This window comes from Anser brachyrhynchus (genome assembly GCF_964034855.1).
Source record: "Anser brachyrhynchus genome assembly, chromosome: 3".
Taxonomy (NCBI): Eukaryota; Metazoa; Chordata; class Aves; order Anseriformes; family Anatidae; genus Anser; species Anser brachyrhynchus.
Window position 1 is genome coordinate 100,382,936 of NC_137696.1, and position 15,607 is coordinate 100,398,542.

Genomic DNA, 15,607 nt, shown 5'->3' on the forward strand with positions numbered 1-15,607 from the left:
TGTCCACGGAGACGCAGCAGCGCTGCCAAGTTAAAGATTTAAATCCAAATAAAATATTACAGTAGTCTCAGGTGATAGCATCCATAGAAGTTTGGACCTCATTAGGGGAATTGAAAAGCTTAGAGCTGTTTCCAGTAATAACACTCAATTTAGTTGGTTAAATTAAAGCCAAACTAATCTCCTTTCCATGAAGTGTTTGAGCAAGTTGTAGAAAACTCCCCCATCAGGATTCTTGTAGGAGAGAGAAATCTCATATAAATAGCTCCGCATGACTGAACTCAAACTCTTTGCACCAACCTGGCAATTGCCTTTTACACTTTGGTGTGGTCATCTCTCTCCACCTGTTAGGCAAATCTAAGACCTCACTGTTTCATCCTTCAGCAGATCTTATAAAATCAAACTTCTGGAGAGCGTTTGGGTTCAAGAGTGTCAGCTTCACTCTCGTAAAGAAAGTGGTGAGTTCATGATTTCAACAGAACCTGATGGAATTTGGTTTGAAGGAACTGCAGTAGAGTTTTCCTTTTCATGTGGCGTCCTCTGTGTTTTTTCATGTAGTCCTCTACTGCTTATAAAGATTCTTAGGAAACATTTAACTAGCCAGAGTTAAAATGAAGAGATGACTTTAAAGGAACTATTGAAGTAGGGAACAAAACATGTTCCATACGTTACAAATCAGTACTGCTCTGAAAATAAACTGAATTAAGCAAATGCTACACTTCTTTGTAATTCTGAACACAGAAAATGAATTTGTACAGTGTAATCATTCAGCAAAGCTTTTTCTACAAACAATGCTCACAACATGTCAGTCAAATTAGAAATTCCAGGTTTTATTGGTGATTAAACTTAACCAGTGTCCATCCCAGTCTTTGTCTAGCCAGCATTAAACAGCACTGTTTCCCTTCACTCTTTGTAGTTTTCCATGACACTTCTGAAGCAACTCTCAGTGATACAGAAAATGTGTTTTCCAATTTTCCCTGGCATTCTGAATACACATATATAGCCAGACTGAATAAATTGTCTATGTTTAGATTTACTAAGAATTTTGCTCTAGCTAAAATTAGTGTTCCAGCAAATTGAGTTTGATATCATCATACTTTAAAAGTTGTGGACACCATGAAGGCAAATTTACCTCATTTAATATGCAGAGATTTGGTAAATGCATGGAAATAAATCTTGAAATATATGATGTCTGTTGTCTTTTTTTGCTACTTACTCTATTCTACAACTTATCCTAGATCCAATAGATTACTTAAAGGAACAGGCCTCAGTGAATTTCAGCATGTGTTTAAAGGGCAGTGTGTGCTGGAAGGCTTTGCTGAACTGGACATCTCGCCTGTGCATTATTGTTTATTGTGCTTTTATTATCCTTTCTAAGTTTCTCATGCTTGTCACCTTTGCTTTCACATCTTAGATAATTTCTGACTTTTAGAAAGTCAGACCATTAGGTCTCCAGACCCCCAAAAGGACTATTCTTAGGCAAGTTATGTCTACTTTTCATAGGAGGGATAGAGGATTACGTGCATGTAGAATAGGGGCTTCAGGCTGGTCTAAGTTGCTGCTACTCTTCATGTGTCCACAGGATCCACAGGCTGTGAAGTTTAGCTGGACTATGTTGTTAATGAGGGCAATTTCAGGTTGCCCATCTTCAGCCTGACACATGAATTTTGCAGATACGGTCATGTAGTCACCAAATGGACGGTAATGAATTCTGAAGAAAACAGTTTATGCTTTAGTCAGAGATAGGCAGCTAAACTGTGGAATTCTGCTGTATGGGTTGAATTTAGCAGTGAAAGAAGCAGAAAGGCTCATTCCCATACCATTGACGTTTCCTTGCTGACCTACCCAGGCAGAGCGTGACCAAGGCATTGTCAATAAGACTTGAAGTCTCAAGTAGATTCTCCATGTCTCTAAAATACATGATTATAAATGACTTAGCTTGAAAAGTTATAGAGAAGAATTAAATAAACAGCCACATTTAAAAAAAAAATTAACAAAGAGGGGGGAAAAAAGCTAGAAAGCTCAATGTTTTAGCTGACTTTCCATGCCAGATATACTTTTTTTTTTTTTTCTCAGTAGTAAACGCCGTTTATGCTTTTCAATGTGCTTTTTGTTAAAGTAATCCATGTTACATAACAAAGCCTTAAATACGTACGGATGCTCACATCACACTGTTTTGCAGTTTTAGTGGCCTGTTGGTTAGCCAGTATGCTCGTCCTTTCCACAAGTCTTTTTCCTTTGGCTTATTAAACTCTTTTTCTCATTTACTAAGTCCACTGATAAAGAAATTGAAGTAGCATGAGGTAATTAAATAAATTTATTTTTCTAAAAAGCATTTGATCCAAAGTCTTCTTTAGCATTAATTCTAGATAATAAATATTGCAATTAAGCTATACTCATTTAAAAATTATCTTATTAAGAGCCCAAGCTAGCACTTCTGGTTGAGAAAAAAATCAGTGGAAGCTTTGCTGTTGAAAGGAATACACCCTTGGTCCCCAAATATTCACAAAATTATAATGTGCTTTCATTTTAGTACTCCTGAAATTGCTAATTGAAGAAATTAGATTACAGGCATGATCATGTCCTTAATACATACAGCATATTTGTGAAACTGTTTTTTCATTTAGGCTTTATTCCTATTGTATAGGGTCTAGAGAGTTATTTTTATTTTTATTTTATTTTTATTTTATTTTTTAATAACCATGTATAGTTGTCTTAAACTGTGAGAGTCTCTTTGGAATATAAGCCTGTTTATTTTATTGTGCTCTGTTTAGTTATTCTAAAAAAAAGTTACAGACACATAATTGTAGCCATCTGTTGTGTTTTAAGTCCAATCTAGCCCAAAAGTCAAAAAAGTCATGGCAACAACTTATAAAAACAATGGCAATAATACGAGCTCACTATGGTTACTGGTGAACCTTTATTTCTCCCTTCAAATGAAGTAAGTTTCCTCAGAGAATTATTTTAATGTTTGATTTATTTCTTTATTAAATTTGCCCACAGTATGACCAACATTTCTATCAAGATTGTCATATAGCTGTCTCCTTATAGTAAATCTGTATGTCTCCGCAAAGGTGAATTCTGTTATTATACAAAACCAAACTCTAAAGGAAGCCCCACCGCTTGCCATATATTACTCTAGCATGACCATCAATTAGGATTAAGATTGTTTAAGAAAATTTATTAATGGAGCTGAATAAAATTTATCATATATTTAACCCATATTCTGACAGATTTAAAATTCATTATTTATAGATATTAGATATTTGAAATATGTATTTGGTTTATTATTTGTGTTATTATTGAGATATTTGGTAAATAGTTTGATCAATGAATTTAATCAAAATGTCAGTGACTTTTATGAGCAATTGATAATATTCAGTATTATCCTCTCTTCTAGATATACTCAGTTTATAACCGTACCACAGTTATTTTAATGAGGAGTGATGCATTGTGTACACACAGATATTTGTAGTGTGAGCAATAAATGCCGCACCTGTGTTGAAAACGACCTCTAGATGTATTAGATAAATTCAGTCAGGTGGATGCTTTCTGCTACTACAGATTGCTGTCACAGTGCATTTCATGTGTTCCCTCTGCTCCATACTTACAAAAGAATCACGCATTGCAAATCCACCCACAACTGTTTTTACATAGTCATTCCCACATCTACCGCCTGCTAAACAGAAAAGCTGAAGAGCATTTGGGGAGCACTGCTGTCCTTTTAGTAGAATTGTACGTCACTGAATGCTAGTGCCTTGTACCTACCTGAGAATGGTGACGGTGCCTAGGACATGAAATGTGTGTTGGCCATACCCATTTCTCTCTTTTGACTATGCAGATCTTAAGCTTACAAGATTAATAATTTTGAGACTCATCCAGAGCATGTCATTAGGCAGGATGATATGAAGTTCCACCTTAGTCACCAGCAGGGAACTGGATTGTTTCTGTCAAACCATATTTGGCACCGTAATGAAGTCAGGGGAAACAGAGATCAGTTTTGAGTTGAAGCCACCTCTGTGAAATAAGAAGAGATGTAAGTAATGGGCAATGTGTGTCAACTGTTCTAGTTAGCTAGTAATCATCTAAATGAAATGGCAGGTATTTCATATTGCTGTAAAAGGGAGGTAAAATAGGAAATGCAAGTGATGGTGTACGTGCAAACTTTATTCAGAAGTATGAATGTCATGTGAAAACCAACTGCTATTTTTTCACTTGTCATTGATTGGGCTAATTAAGATTGTGTGGGGGTGTCTTTGCTTTTACTCGGCTCTTTTGATAAATAAGTCTGCTGGGCATGGGAGTGAACTCACTCTCATTAGTATCTGCCTCATACTACCATTAACAATGACAATGGGGACTTGTTTTTACAAGTTATTGCTAACTTTCCTTGTTTTCAGGGATGTAAAAAATATCCATTTTTAACCTAAAGATTAACAGAGTGGTAGCAACTGCAAAGATTTGGGTCAAAATATCAACTCTTTTTTTTTTTTTTTTTTTTCCTGAGAAGCTTACACTGAACAATTCTTTACATGACCAGACTTCCCTTGTATTTTCTTGAGCTGCAATGAAAAACTTTCTATGCAATATCATCTCATTTAGGAGTCCTTGGAGTCCTTCCCTTTTTTGCTGTCCTACTTCTGCTTTACCAGACTTCTGATTCTCTCTCATTTGAAGTATTTTTCCAAATATTTATCATTATTTCTAGTTTGTGTATGCATTTCTGCAACTTGAAATGAGTGCAATCACTGTCTTTTGAGACTTAATCCCTGAAGTTATCTGGAACTGATGCATTCCCTTTATTACCTTTCATCAAATAACACAGTAAGTGAAAATCAATTTATTTTATATAATTCATAGTAAGTATTTAGTTCTTTATTACTTCATTGTATAAACCTTACTCAGGCTTTTGTATTAATTCATTAGAAGCAGGTCAGAGTGTAAAAGCAGGGCATGCCTGTGGTTCAGAAGGCAAAATGTGCATGTGGTTGGAAAAAAAGAAAATGTGCCAGACTCATGCCTGATCAGTAGCACTGTTGATAACCTCACTTGGTCATCACCCATTCACAGCTGGGACTATGTTATGCAATTACAAGAGTTTCTGATTTTTTTAATACTCTGTCATCCATAGCAAGAAAAAGAAATTTCAGAAAAAGGAAAGACCTTAGGATGTTCCTATCCATCTTGGGAAGCTGAAACACTGATTACACCAATTTAAATATAAGTGGGATGGTTTAGGATGACTTAAAAGCAAAGTTATTAAATATATATATATATTAATACTCCTCTGAAGACCAGAGACTTAAGTTTCTAATCAAAGATCTCATCTGTTATACAGGTGGTTGTACAAACCATTTGAAAAATATTAGTAGGATCAAAATATCACAGTTGTGTGCTGTAGTGTTTGGAATTTCAGTTCACTATAAACCCCACTTTCCCATTTCATCTCTTTTAGTCTCTGGTTAATATTAATACAGGCTAACGGTGCAGACATTCTGGGTGTGATGCAACAGGGCATAAAAGCGTGTTCATAATCTGAAGTATTTGAGTCATCCTTTTAACTGATAAGCATATGATTAAGTGCTCTGCTGGAACTCTGCCAGAGTACATTTTACTGCTAGCTAGAATGAGTTTGCTCGCACACTGTAATACTCACCTTTAAATCCTAGTCAGGACGAGCCATCCCTATGCAGGATAGAGTTGGTACATCATCGACTGGACTGTTACCACACTGAGCAGCCAGACAGTGTTCAAACCATCTGCCAGTGCTGCACAAAGAAGACAGGGATCCTGATCTGTGAGTGGATAAAGAAACCGGGCCAATTTCCACAGTTAGCATGAAGGAAAAATCTCCCACTGACTTAATTAGGTGCACTGCCTGACTACAGGCTGCATGATTTGGCCAACGTTTTCTATCATTCCACTGTTATGACAGAAGTCACCAGAATAATTCCAGCTGAGGAGTAATCATGCTCTACATTTCGTTTGGAGAACAAATGGAGGGCTGCAGCAGAACCTGCACACAGATTTACAATTGCTAATGATACTACATAATCCTGTTGCTCAGCTCCTGAGGAGATCTCAGATTTAATGACCCTTTTATTTACACAATGACATGAGACAGAAAAGGTTTCCTGTTAGGTAAACAAAGTGAAGCTTTTGCTCTTAGCTCTTATATATGTTGTATAGAAAGTTCTGTTCAACAAATTCATAAAAACAGTATTTTATTTAAATAGAAGCCTTAATCTTTTATTCTATGTGTTATATTTTTTTCTGTCATTGATATCTGGTGGCAGAGATTTAGCTTCATTAGTTTCCTGTTTGCATATCATTCTTGTGAGACTGATAACTAATTCTGGTTTCTACCAAACACTCCCCATGGTATTTTTCATTATCTCTCTTCTGTTCTTGAATAGACTAAATCTTGACAATAACTCAAGTTCAAATTACCAGACACTTGAAGAGGAAAACCTTTTGGTTTTCAAGGACTCCTGTGTATACAGACCTTCTCTTGACCATAGAAGACAGAATTATCCTTTTTTATTTGATTTTCCTGCTACACCTTCTTTTGTAATTTTATTTCTGAAATGCATCTTCTTTTTCACATTTTTTCCTGTTTTAAAGAGGCCTTATTCACTTCCCTTCTATAGCAGAAAATAACAAGCTGCTGAGGTCAAATACACCCTCTAAGGAGATGGACTCTACTGGTTTCTGCTTTCACCTTTGTAGGTATCCTTTGCTGGGAATTAAAAAAAGCCCCCAAACCAAAAAACATGTGGAACTGATAAACATGATGTCAAGGCAATCAGTCTAGTCAGTTTGGATAAAGGAGTCAGATGATGGAGCTGGTGTTTTCTTTCTTTTTCATTGTCACACACAGCCTGTTCGTTCGCCCCTCTCATTTTGTGCGTGGCGCAATATACGCGAGGATCAAGAGGTGTTTTAGCATACATCCAAGGGGAACAAAATATTATAGAACTGAACCTACAGTAGCAGTTCATGCAGTTCTTCATCATCAGTCCTCAAATCTATTGTCTTTTCCAAATCCCTGTGTTTGTACCCCACCCTCCTTCCTTGGTCTCACCTCCAGTCCTGCTCAGGCAGCGCTGGGTGCATCCTCCCAGGACACCCCGGCTGTGGCTGCTGCTGCCCTCCCACTGCGCCCCTGACTGGAACTGGCTGCGAGGTGACTCACTGCCATGTTTGAAATCTCACCTTAAAAGCTCCTCTCTCTTTCCCATGATTAAAAGCAGAGTGGGAGTCAGCATCCAGACAGTGATCTACCACTGCATCAATTGGATTTTTCTGTTCTTTGGGACCTCATTGGACCCTGGCTGGTTGCAGGCATCCAAGGCTCAGACCCTCCAGTCTTTCCAGTCATCCCTTAGATTATTGCTTGTTCACCAGTTTTTCTGCCTGAGCTTTATCAATGAAGCATATTTTCCAGCCTTTTTTCCTCACACAGTTGAAATCAATGTCACCTAATAAATAGCTGGTGAAGAGTGATACTTGAGATATTTGAAACCTCAAATATAGATATTGGAGGAAGGCCCGCGGTATAATTTTTGTGCATTTTCTGCGGACTTTCTTGCTGTTTTTCTCCCTTAAATTTCTCTCCACTTTGCATTTGTTCTCCAAGGACACAAAATAAAAACAAACACTGTATTTCCATTTTCATTCAGCTGTTTGGACATAATTACAACTCTTTGGTAATGTAATACCAATAGCTGTATCAGGACCTGAAAGAAAATCACAAGACAGTGCAACTGTTTTCTTGTTAATTTTAATTTTGATTTTATTTTTTTTTTCAAAGCTTGTACTGGTAGATTATCTCCTTTGCTTTTTCCCCCATGCTCCACTTGCAAGATACAAAGGCAGCAAAGACTCGTTGAAGGTCCTCTTGGCAGGAGGTAAAACTCCTGTAGGAGGAAGCAGGGAGAGATCTGCTGGTAACTCCTTTATCTCTTTTTCTTAGCCTGGGAGCGTGTTGGAGAGAAGCAAGGAAGTGACATAATTAACTTTGATAATCTCTCCGGTTGGTAGATAGCCCCTGGGGGAAAATGACTGAATAGAGTTTGTTGGAATAATCTCGTTCTGAGGCCAAGAGGAGAGAAATAAAGGAGCTGTGAGCAATGCTTCTAGCCGAGCCTTCACCATACCCACTGCAATTCAAGCATAGCAAAAAGATGTTGAGAAATATATTTAGAACTGCTTCAGTTTTTTTTTTTTTTTTTTTTGGGTAAAAAAATTACACACTTCCATTTATCTCATTTGTGTGTGTGTGGGGGGGGTGGGGGCGTTAATACTGCAGGACGTTAAATGGCACAAGTGGTTAAATGGCACAAGTGGTGTGACCTGCTTAATTTTGGGCACGTCACTGAGCATCTCACTGCCAGCGCAGCTTTCCTGTCACAACTCGGCAGCGCGCACGTACAGAGCTGCTGCCGTTTGCCACGGAGCAATACCCGCTCCAACTGAACCTAAACCAAACGTGAAGCCCCTCTGTGAGACAGGAGGGAGCCCGTTCGTGCCACCGGCCGCAGAGCAACCGAGCCGGGGCGCGGGCCGAGGGCTGTGGCTGTGGCCGTGTCTGTGGCCCCAGCAGGTGGCAGCAGGGAGCGGGCGCATCCTGTCCCATCCCAACCGGAAGTCGCCGGGTGCGGGCAGCCCGGGCAGCGCAGGCAGTGCAGGCAGCGCAAGCAGCGCAGGCAGCGCAAGCAGCGGCGGGGCCCCGGAAGTCGCCCCCTGAGGCGGTGCCATACCCCGGTGCGCCGAGTGGCAGCGGGGGGATATAGGGCGGTGCGGGCGCCATCTTGGCCGCGTCCTGAGCGCAGCAGGTCGAGGCAGATTGCGCGGGTCCTGCAGCACTGCGATCTTCGGAAACTTCAGCTGCAAACGTTTTCTGGTCCTGTAAACCTTTTCTGGTCACAGATGAGAGGGACAAAAGTCTCCATTAAAAAATATAGAGCATCTGAAGTCACCAAAAGACAGTTAGTAATGACCTATAAAATGCATGCGATCTTCCAGTCAACAGTATAAAATTTATTTAAAATATTTAACAAAGAAAGACTACTACAGGCAAGAGTCTCTTTTACAAGGGTGTCCTGGCAAGAGGGGCAGCGTAACAGTCAATTATTACAAACAAAATCCAGGTTTCTTAATTAAAATACAAAATACTGGCTCTGCTGCGTAGCCTGTAATAAGTTATGTCTTGAGAAGACTGTAATTATGCTGGCGCCTGCTAGTGCCGCCATAGTTAAGTCTGTCACCATTTCCATTATAAACCCCATTTTTAAGCAATTTATAACTTAGCCATAAAAATAATTTTAGATTGAAACTTGGCAAAGAAGCTCTTAGACCAAAAAGTTTTGCTTTTGTTTTTTACTTATTTATTTTTTATTTAATATAAATAATCTGTTTGGTCATCTTTTTGCTTTTTTAGGAGAGCAGTAAACGAGCCAGAAGTTTTACGGTTTTGAAGCTTTCAGACCATCCTGTAGTATAAACATATTTTCGTTTTTTTCATCAGCATCAAGAGTATCCTTCATTGCTTGGAAGCAGAGGATTTTGGTTCTTCAAAGATCCATAAATACAGGAAAACAAACCTCAGCATTCTTTACAGAAATAGTGAAAACCAATTAACATTGAATTACAACGAAAAAATGAGAACAAACATAAATGAGTTAACCCGGGGCCTCAGAAGAAATCGTTGGACAATGTTTTGGCCATGAGACTGACCTCAGTGTTCCAGCTCCCAGCAGAGACCTGCAGCACCTTCTTATGCCAGAGGAAGACATGGTTGGAGCCAGAGGCAACAGCGTCTCATAGGTCTTGGGTGGACAAGACCAAGGCTGAAACTTTCTTAGCAGCCTATTGTATATGGTTTTTCTAGAAGTGCTCACAGGATAATGAGGAAACTAGCTGTCAGGAAGTCAGAGAAAATTCTCATTAACTTGTCCCAGTACACATTTTATCACCAAAGATAAAAAAAAGAAAAAAAAAGAGAGAAAAAATGAGCAGGCAATATATTGGACATCTGCTCTGAAAATTGACGATGAGATGGTACACCTGTGTACTTGGGCTATGCTGAAGTAAGCGATACCTGTTGAGCATTATTGATATAACAACTGAGTAAACTGCAGAAGTTCCCCGTTTATCATCCTAATCTGAGCTATAAATGAACAAAAACCAGTTTATTTTTACGATCCAGGGCTGATTTTCTAGAGAGGCAGATACATTTTTGATGAGTAGCACTGAACAACAAATAGTAAAAAACCATGAAAATATCATTGTGAAACTACTCCCCAAAGGAAAAGACTGTTCCGCAGTCCCAGTCTGCATCTGTAGCTGTCTTATAATTTACATGGCTTAACTAGAATTCCTCCAGGAAATACCATTTGTTCCAAATTAAAGGTCTGAATGCTAAGAGGCACTGAAGGTAGTGAAGCTAAAGAAGCAGAAATGAAGGACGACTTGTATATCTCTTCCCTGTTCAGATTACCTTGCAGTTTTGGATGCAAAGGTTGTGATGTAAATTATGCTTTTCTTGCCTAACCCTGTCTCACGAGATACATGCATTATTCTATTTAACATCATGCAAATCCTGTTTTCAAACCTCCAGGTCCGTGAAGGAAAGGTTAGCAGCTAAAGAGATGTTTCAACTCCAATATACAGATTTTAGTGTAAGGTAGGTAAATACTTTGTCCAGTATTTCAGTTTTTCTCAACCACTGTAACAAATCACTAAGGAAAACAAGTGAGTTTTCTATGCCAGCAGCACGGACTATCTTTTCACTTTATTCCTTTGCTTTGCCAGCTTACCACATACTGGCTTGAACAGACTGTTTATAGTAGTAAATTTTGGCAACAATTACCCATTGTGGGTTTTAAAAAATCCATCAGCTGTGGCAAATTGTAATCATTTTGAAAGATAAAGGCATTATGTGCTAGAAGGGAGTATGGTCTAATGAGAGAAATTCAGGAAGGCAATATTTTATTTTAAAAACTTGTGTCATGGCCGTTGCCGCCACGCTGCTTCTGCACGTTGTCTATTTGAATAGACCCAACCCTGGAGTTCAGATTTTTCCGTGATGTGTTCACACGCTTGACTGTCACAGTTGAGCTTGGTTGTTAACTTGTTTCGGCTTCTTGTGGTTCAGTACAAACACAAAGGATACAAATAATGTCCTTTCTGACTGAGCTGGTATGAAAGTACTGCCGGCAGAACACCCATTTTCTAATGATACTGGACTGTTCACAAAATCTCAGGTATTGTATTGCTGATTCCTGGTTAACTCTGATGTCAGTTTTCCTGAAAACGCTGTTTGTGTGAAGACATTTTGTAGTTGGGCTGTTGCCAATTCCTTAGCTGGGTCTGGGCTATCTCCCTGATGGATCGCCACTTCTGAAGAAGTCCACATGGAAAGACCAGCGAGCATACACCACAGGCTTTAGGGTGCATGTAGTCTTGCAGTGGTCCCATGCATATCTTTTTATTTCGCAATCCTCTTCGAACAGCAAGAGATGACTGCTCTCTCAAGGACTGCATGATTCATGGTAGTGTTCACTTAATTGAAAGTACTGGAGCAGCAGCTCCTCTTGTACTGCCTGAGAGGCCAGATGATCTCTTACAAAAGGGGAAGCATATTGCTAAACAAAGGAAGTCATTTTAAAAGAAGAAAATAACATCTGTCTACAGATATGTGGGGAGGGAGAGAAGAAATGTAAAGGGCAGGGAAGGAGTAAGACAATGGAGATGATAGAGGAAAAAGGTTTACAGTTTAAAAGCTGTAAAGAAAGGCCATGTGGCATCAGAAGCAGCACGTCCAAAAGTAAGGAGACATAATGGGAGGAAATACAGGAAAGAGAGGGGTAGCATGTGCAAAACAAGGCACAGAAAAAAAGGTATAAAAACAAAACTGCAGTTACAAAAAGATTGCGAGACTGCTGCATCATACAGTTGCCAGTAGAGGTGCTAAAGCCACAGCTATAGAGCTTAGTGGCAGAATGCTCGAGGGAAGAAATAAATCCTAAATTTAGATAGGTAGAGTGTTTCAAGAAACGAACAATAGTGCATTGCAGCTACTTGAGGGAACTCAGTCTGGGAATGAATTTTTATACGTCTTTGTAGGTGAAAACAAAAAGGCAGCCAGCAAGAGGCAGAAGAGGTTCCCCGAAAAAGAACTGGGGACAGCATGGGAACAACAAAAAATGACAATGGAAATACTTTAGCCAGAGAACAATGAGACTAGCAAGTACCAGTGTGCAGGTGGGGCACAATAAAACCCGTCTGCAAGCAGAGCCAAGAATAATCAACTTTAAAAGTGCTATGCTTTGCTACTTATAAATGTTGCTCTTGTCCAAGTGTTTTGTATTTGCCTCAGTGCAGTTCCTTTTTTTTTTTCCCTTTTTTTTTTTTTTCCCTTTAACTAATTAGAGGCTTATTGTAAACCAGAGGGGATTTCTGGGAGCTCTTTGGGTTTGTAAATTATGCAAATGACAACACTCTGATGTTGGATCATATTATTAATTGTATATTTTGTGGTTCATGTATTCCAAAGAGTATGTGTGAAACAAGTTCTTTTTTTTTTTTTTTTCCCAGTCCTCGAACACAGTAAGTCTTCAAGCAGATTACAAAATGATTTCTCTACTTTTTTTTTTTTTTAACTTTAAAGAAGAGTATATTGTTAACGCTACAGGCTATTCTGTGAGAATAGCTTTACAACATTGTGTGTGTACTATGAATAGAACAAACTTCCCAGATGATTATACTTTAAAGCTGGAGGTCTTTCTGTAAATTTTAAACAGTGTTCTATTAAATGCCATCTATAAAATGCTTGATGACTTACCTCTTGGGATGATTTGTGATTTTGCCTGAGCTTTTGAAATCCTGAATGAAAAACTCTTTTGCTACAGGAAGCTGATTGGTAACTGGATAAATTGCTCCATAATCTGAATATTGAACACTTGTACGTAGCAAGCTTTATTTTGCATTGCATTCTGCCTGCAGCATAAAACAGGAGCCCTGTCTTTATATAACACTTAACAGTCCTCAGGAATACATGTAAAGATTTCAGATGTTGGGTAAAACCCTGGTGATTACCCTGAAATTGCTCTGTGGTTGAAGAGCACAGCACAGCTATCTTTCCATCCCGATATGAGGTTTAATAAAGTAATCACATTGAACAAATTTTCTGTTCCAGAAGCAGTAGTGTTTTTGCACATGAAATGATTCCTGTCTATCAATTAGCAAACATGGCAAGATCATCCCAAGTAAAAGGCTTTTATATAGATAAGCTACATTTACAAGCATCGTAATCAATTTATGTTCCAACTGCCAATTTCTGCAGCTAATTCTGCCAATTTTCACTCTTTGTCAATTATAAGTGGAATTCCCTTTGCATTAGGAGACATATCTTTCATTGACAGAAAAATATCTTCATTTTTCTGTGATATGCTTGCAGGGTAAGAATACAGCTTCCATAGAACATTCTACTCAATAAATTAAAAATGAAAAAGTGAAAGATGTCGTACATGTTTTGTGGATTGGACATTTGGAGCACACAAACATCTGCGTATTTATGTTCAAAGTCTCACAGGTACAGCTCATGCAGCCCATACTATTGTAAATCCAGCTCAGATGCAGGTAGTATAACAGGTATGCCTGACTAGGATGTCTGTGTAATGTTTCTGTCCCTGGAAGAGTACAGAAGACTTTTTTGCTGGGGAATCTGTAATTTGAACCCCTGATAATTTTCCTGCTTTCATGAAACTTTTTCATAAACGTCTTTCTCCATATACCTTTTTTTTCAGAAATAACCTTCCAGAGAGACAGCAATGACAGATTTACACATTTTTAACGCAGGGTCATCTGTTTATGCACAGTACGAATGCCAAATTTAGCTGGTCTTTAAGGGGGAAAGAGCCAGCAGAATCACTCAACTGGCAAGTGTAGGCTTCAGATTTAGGCTGCAAATAGCTTGGAGAGGGTCAGCCTTTTATTCTGTTCTGCATGTGCCAGGCAGTTACAGAGACCTGCTGTTGTGTTGAATCACTCACAGTTGATGTGACAGCGAGGATCCAGTGGGATGCTGTCTGCTGATTTTATTTTTGAGTGGTAGGTACTGCCCATACAAACAACTGCACCCTTAATGACTGCAGTAGCCTGCTGGATAATTTTTTTTTCACCGTTGCAGTGTTATGATCCATTGCAATGCAAGACTGATGAGATCTGGAACCCCAGGTTTTCCAACTTTCATTATAATATTTTCTCTAACATTGTTTACGTTGGTGCAGATGTAATAAACTCTGAATTCACTCATTCTGTACATCTATGCCAAATTATTTAAGAAATTAGTGCAGCTTCTTTCGGCCTCGTGCTGCCTGCGTTGCCTGCATGGTGCTCTGCTGCTTTCTTGCCTCTGAGCCCCTGGCCTCCAGGTGCTCTGAAGGTTGCATGTTCCTCCTTCCAAAAGGTCTGTCCCAAATGTGAGCTCATTTGTGCAGTCATTCTGTTTTTCCCCTATATTTTCTTACTTTTCTAAGGTCTGGATGAGCACTGGTCAGTTAATTTCTTATGATGCTTCCAGGTTGAGCATCTGGGGAAAAAAAAAGAAGTCAATCCATGTGTGTGTTTTGTATTCCAGAATTTCAGTCTTAGATGCAGGAATCTCTGGGGCATCTTATTCAAATCCCTGGGTTTGATTCTGGGTCAATACTTTATACTGACCTCAACTATTATTTAGATTTGAATGCATCTGAAAATGGCATGAACATGGTATTTTTTTAAGTTTTAATATTATGCAAACAACTTGGAATATTTTTTTTGTTGTAAAACTTGAAACCTAGATCTAAGGTGACTTTGAAACTGAACCCCAACCTAAACTGAATCCAGATATCTGTGCCAATCTGTTTTTATGTATTATCAAATAAAATATCTTGACATGCTGAAATTGTATGTGGTGTTTTTCTTTAGCAGTAAATTGATTCATATTGGAAATATGAAATGGGACCTATCAGCTATTACAAAGTCCTTTCATTTCTCTAGCAAAGGCTTTCAGTTTTAGACCTGGCTATATCTCCCATATATGAGATATCCATGTTAACAATGATTATTTATGGAATGCAGGTTTATTACAAAAGGACATTGTGTTTATACTAATAAAAATATTTTTATCTTTACGTTTTAGGCAAGGATGTTTGGTGTAGGGGAGGTTGCTGTAAAATAAATCCTTTGTGTTTAGTTTGCATCTTTGGTTGTGGCTCCATCTGAAAATAGCAGGAGCTGTTTTCATCAAACATATGATTACTAGGTTATATGTTTTCCTACTCAGTTTCTGTCTAGAAATATGTTTACAACATAACAGCATCCTCAAACTTGAGGGCATTTTTGGCTTTTTAAATAGGAAAAGGTTAACTAAATGTGGAACACCAGACACTCTAGTGGGATAATATAGGAAGTTTCTATTGCTGGATGTACTGATGGGCTGAGGACTTAAATCCTCTGAGCAATCAATCCACTGGCTTTTATGAATGCTTAGGGAAAAAAAGGAAATACATTGCTGGAAAAGAGAAATAAACCTTGTTGCAAAATACATGATGGGCTGATTCAA

The 15,607-nt window shown here is 38.5% G+C and overlaps 1 protein-coding gene across 1 annotated transcript in view; it reads left to right on the forward strand.

Annotated features, from left to right (window-relative positions):
• Positions 1 to 10,686, forward strand: part of LOC308192784 (uncharacterized protein) — a gene marked incomplete at its 5' end in the record, with an annotated part of 40,710 nt that extends 30,024 nt beyond the window's left edge. The window contains 2 exons of the mRNA XM_080586696.1: positions 8,507 to 8,987; positions 9,527 to 10,686. Of these exons, the coding sequence (XP_080442822.1) occupies positions 8,507 to 8,987; positions 9,527 to 9,728 (683 nt within the window). The 3' untranslated portion in view covers positions 9,729 to 10,686. The remainder of the gene's footprint in view (positions 1 to 8,506; positions 8,988 to 9,526) is intronic.
• Positions 10,687 to 15,607: the final 4,921 nt, after the last annotated feature.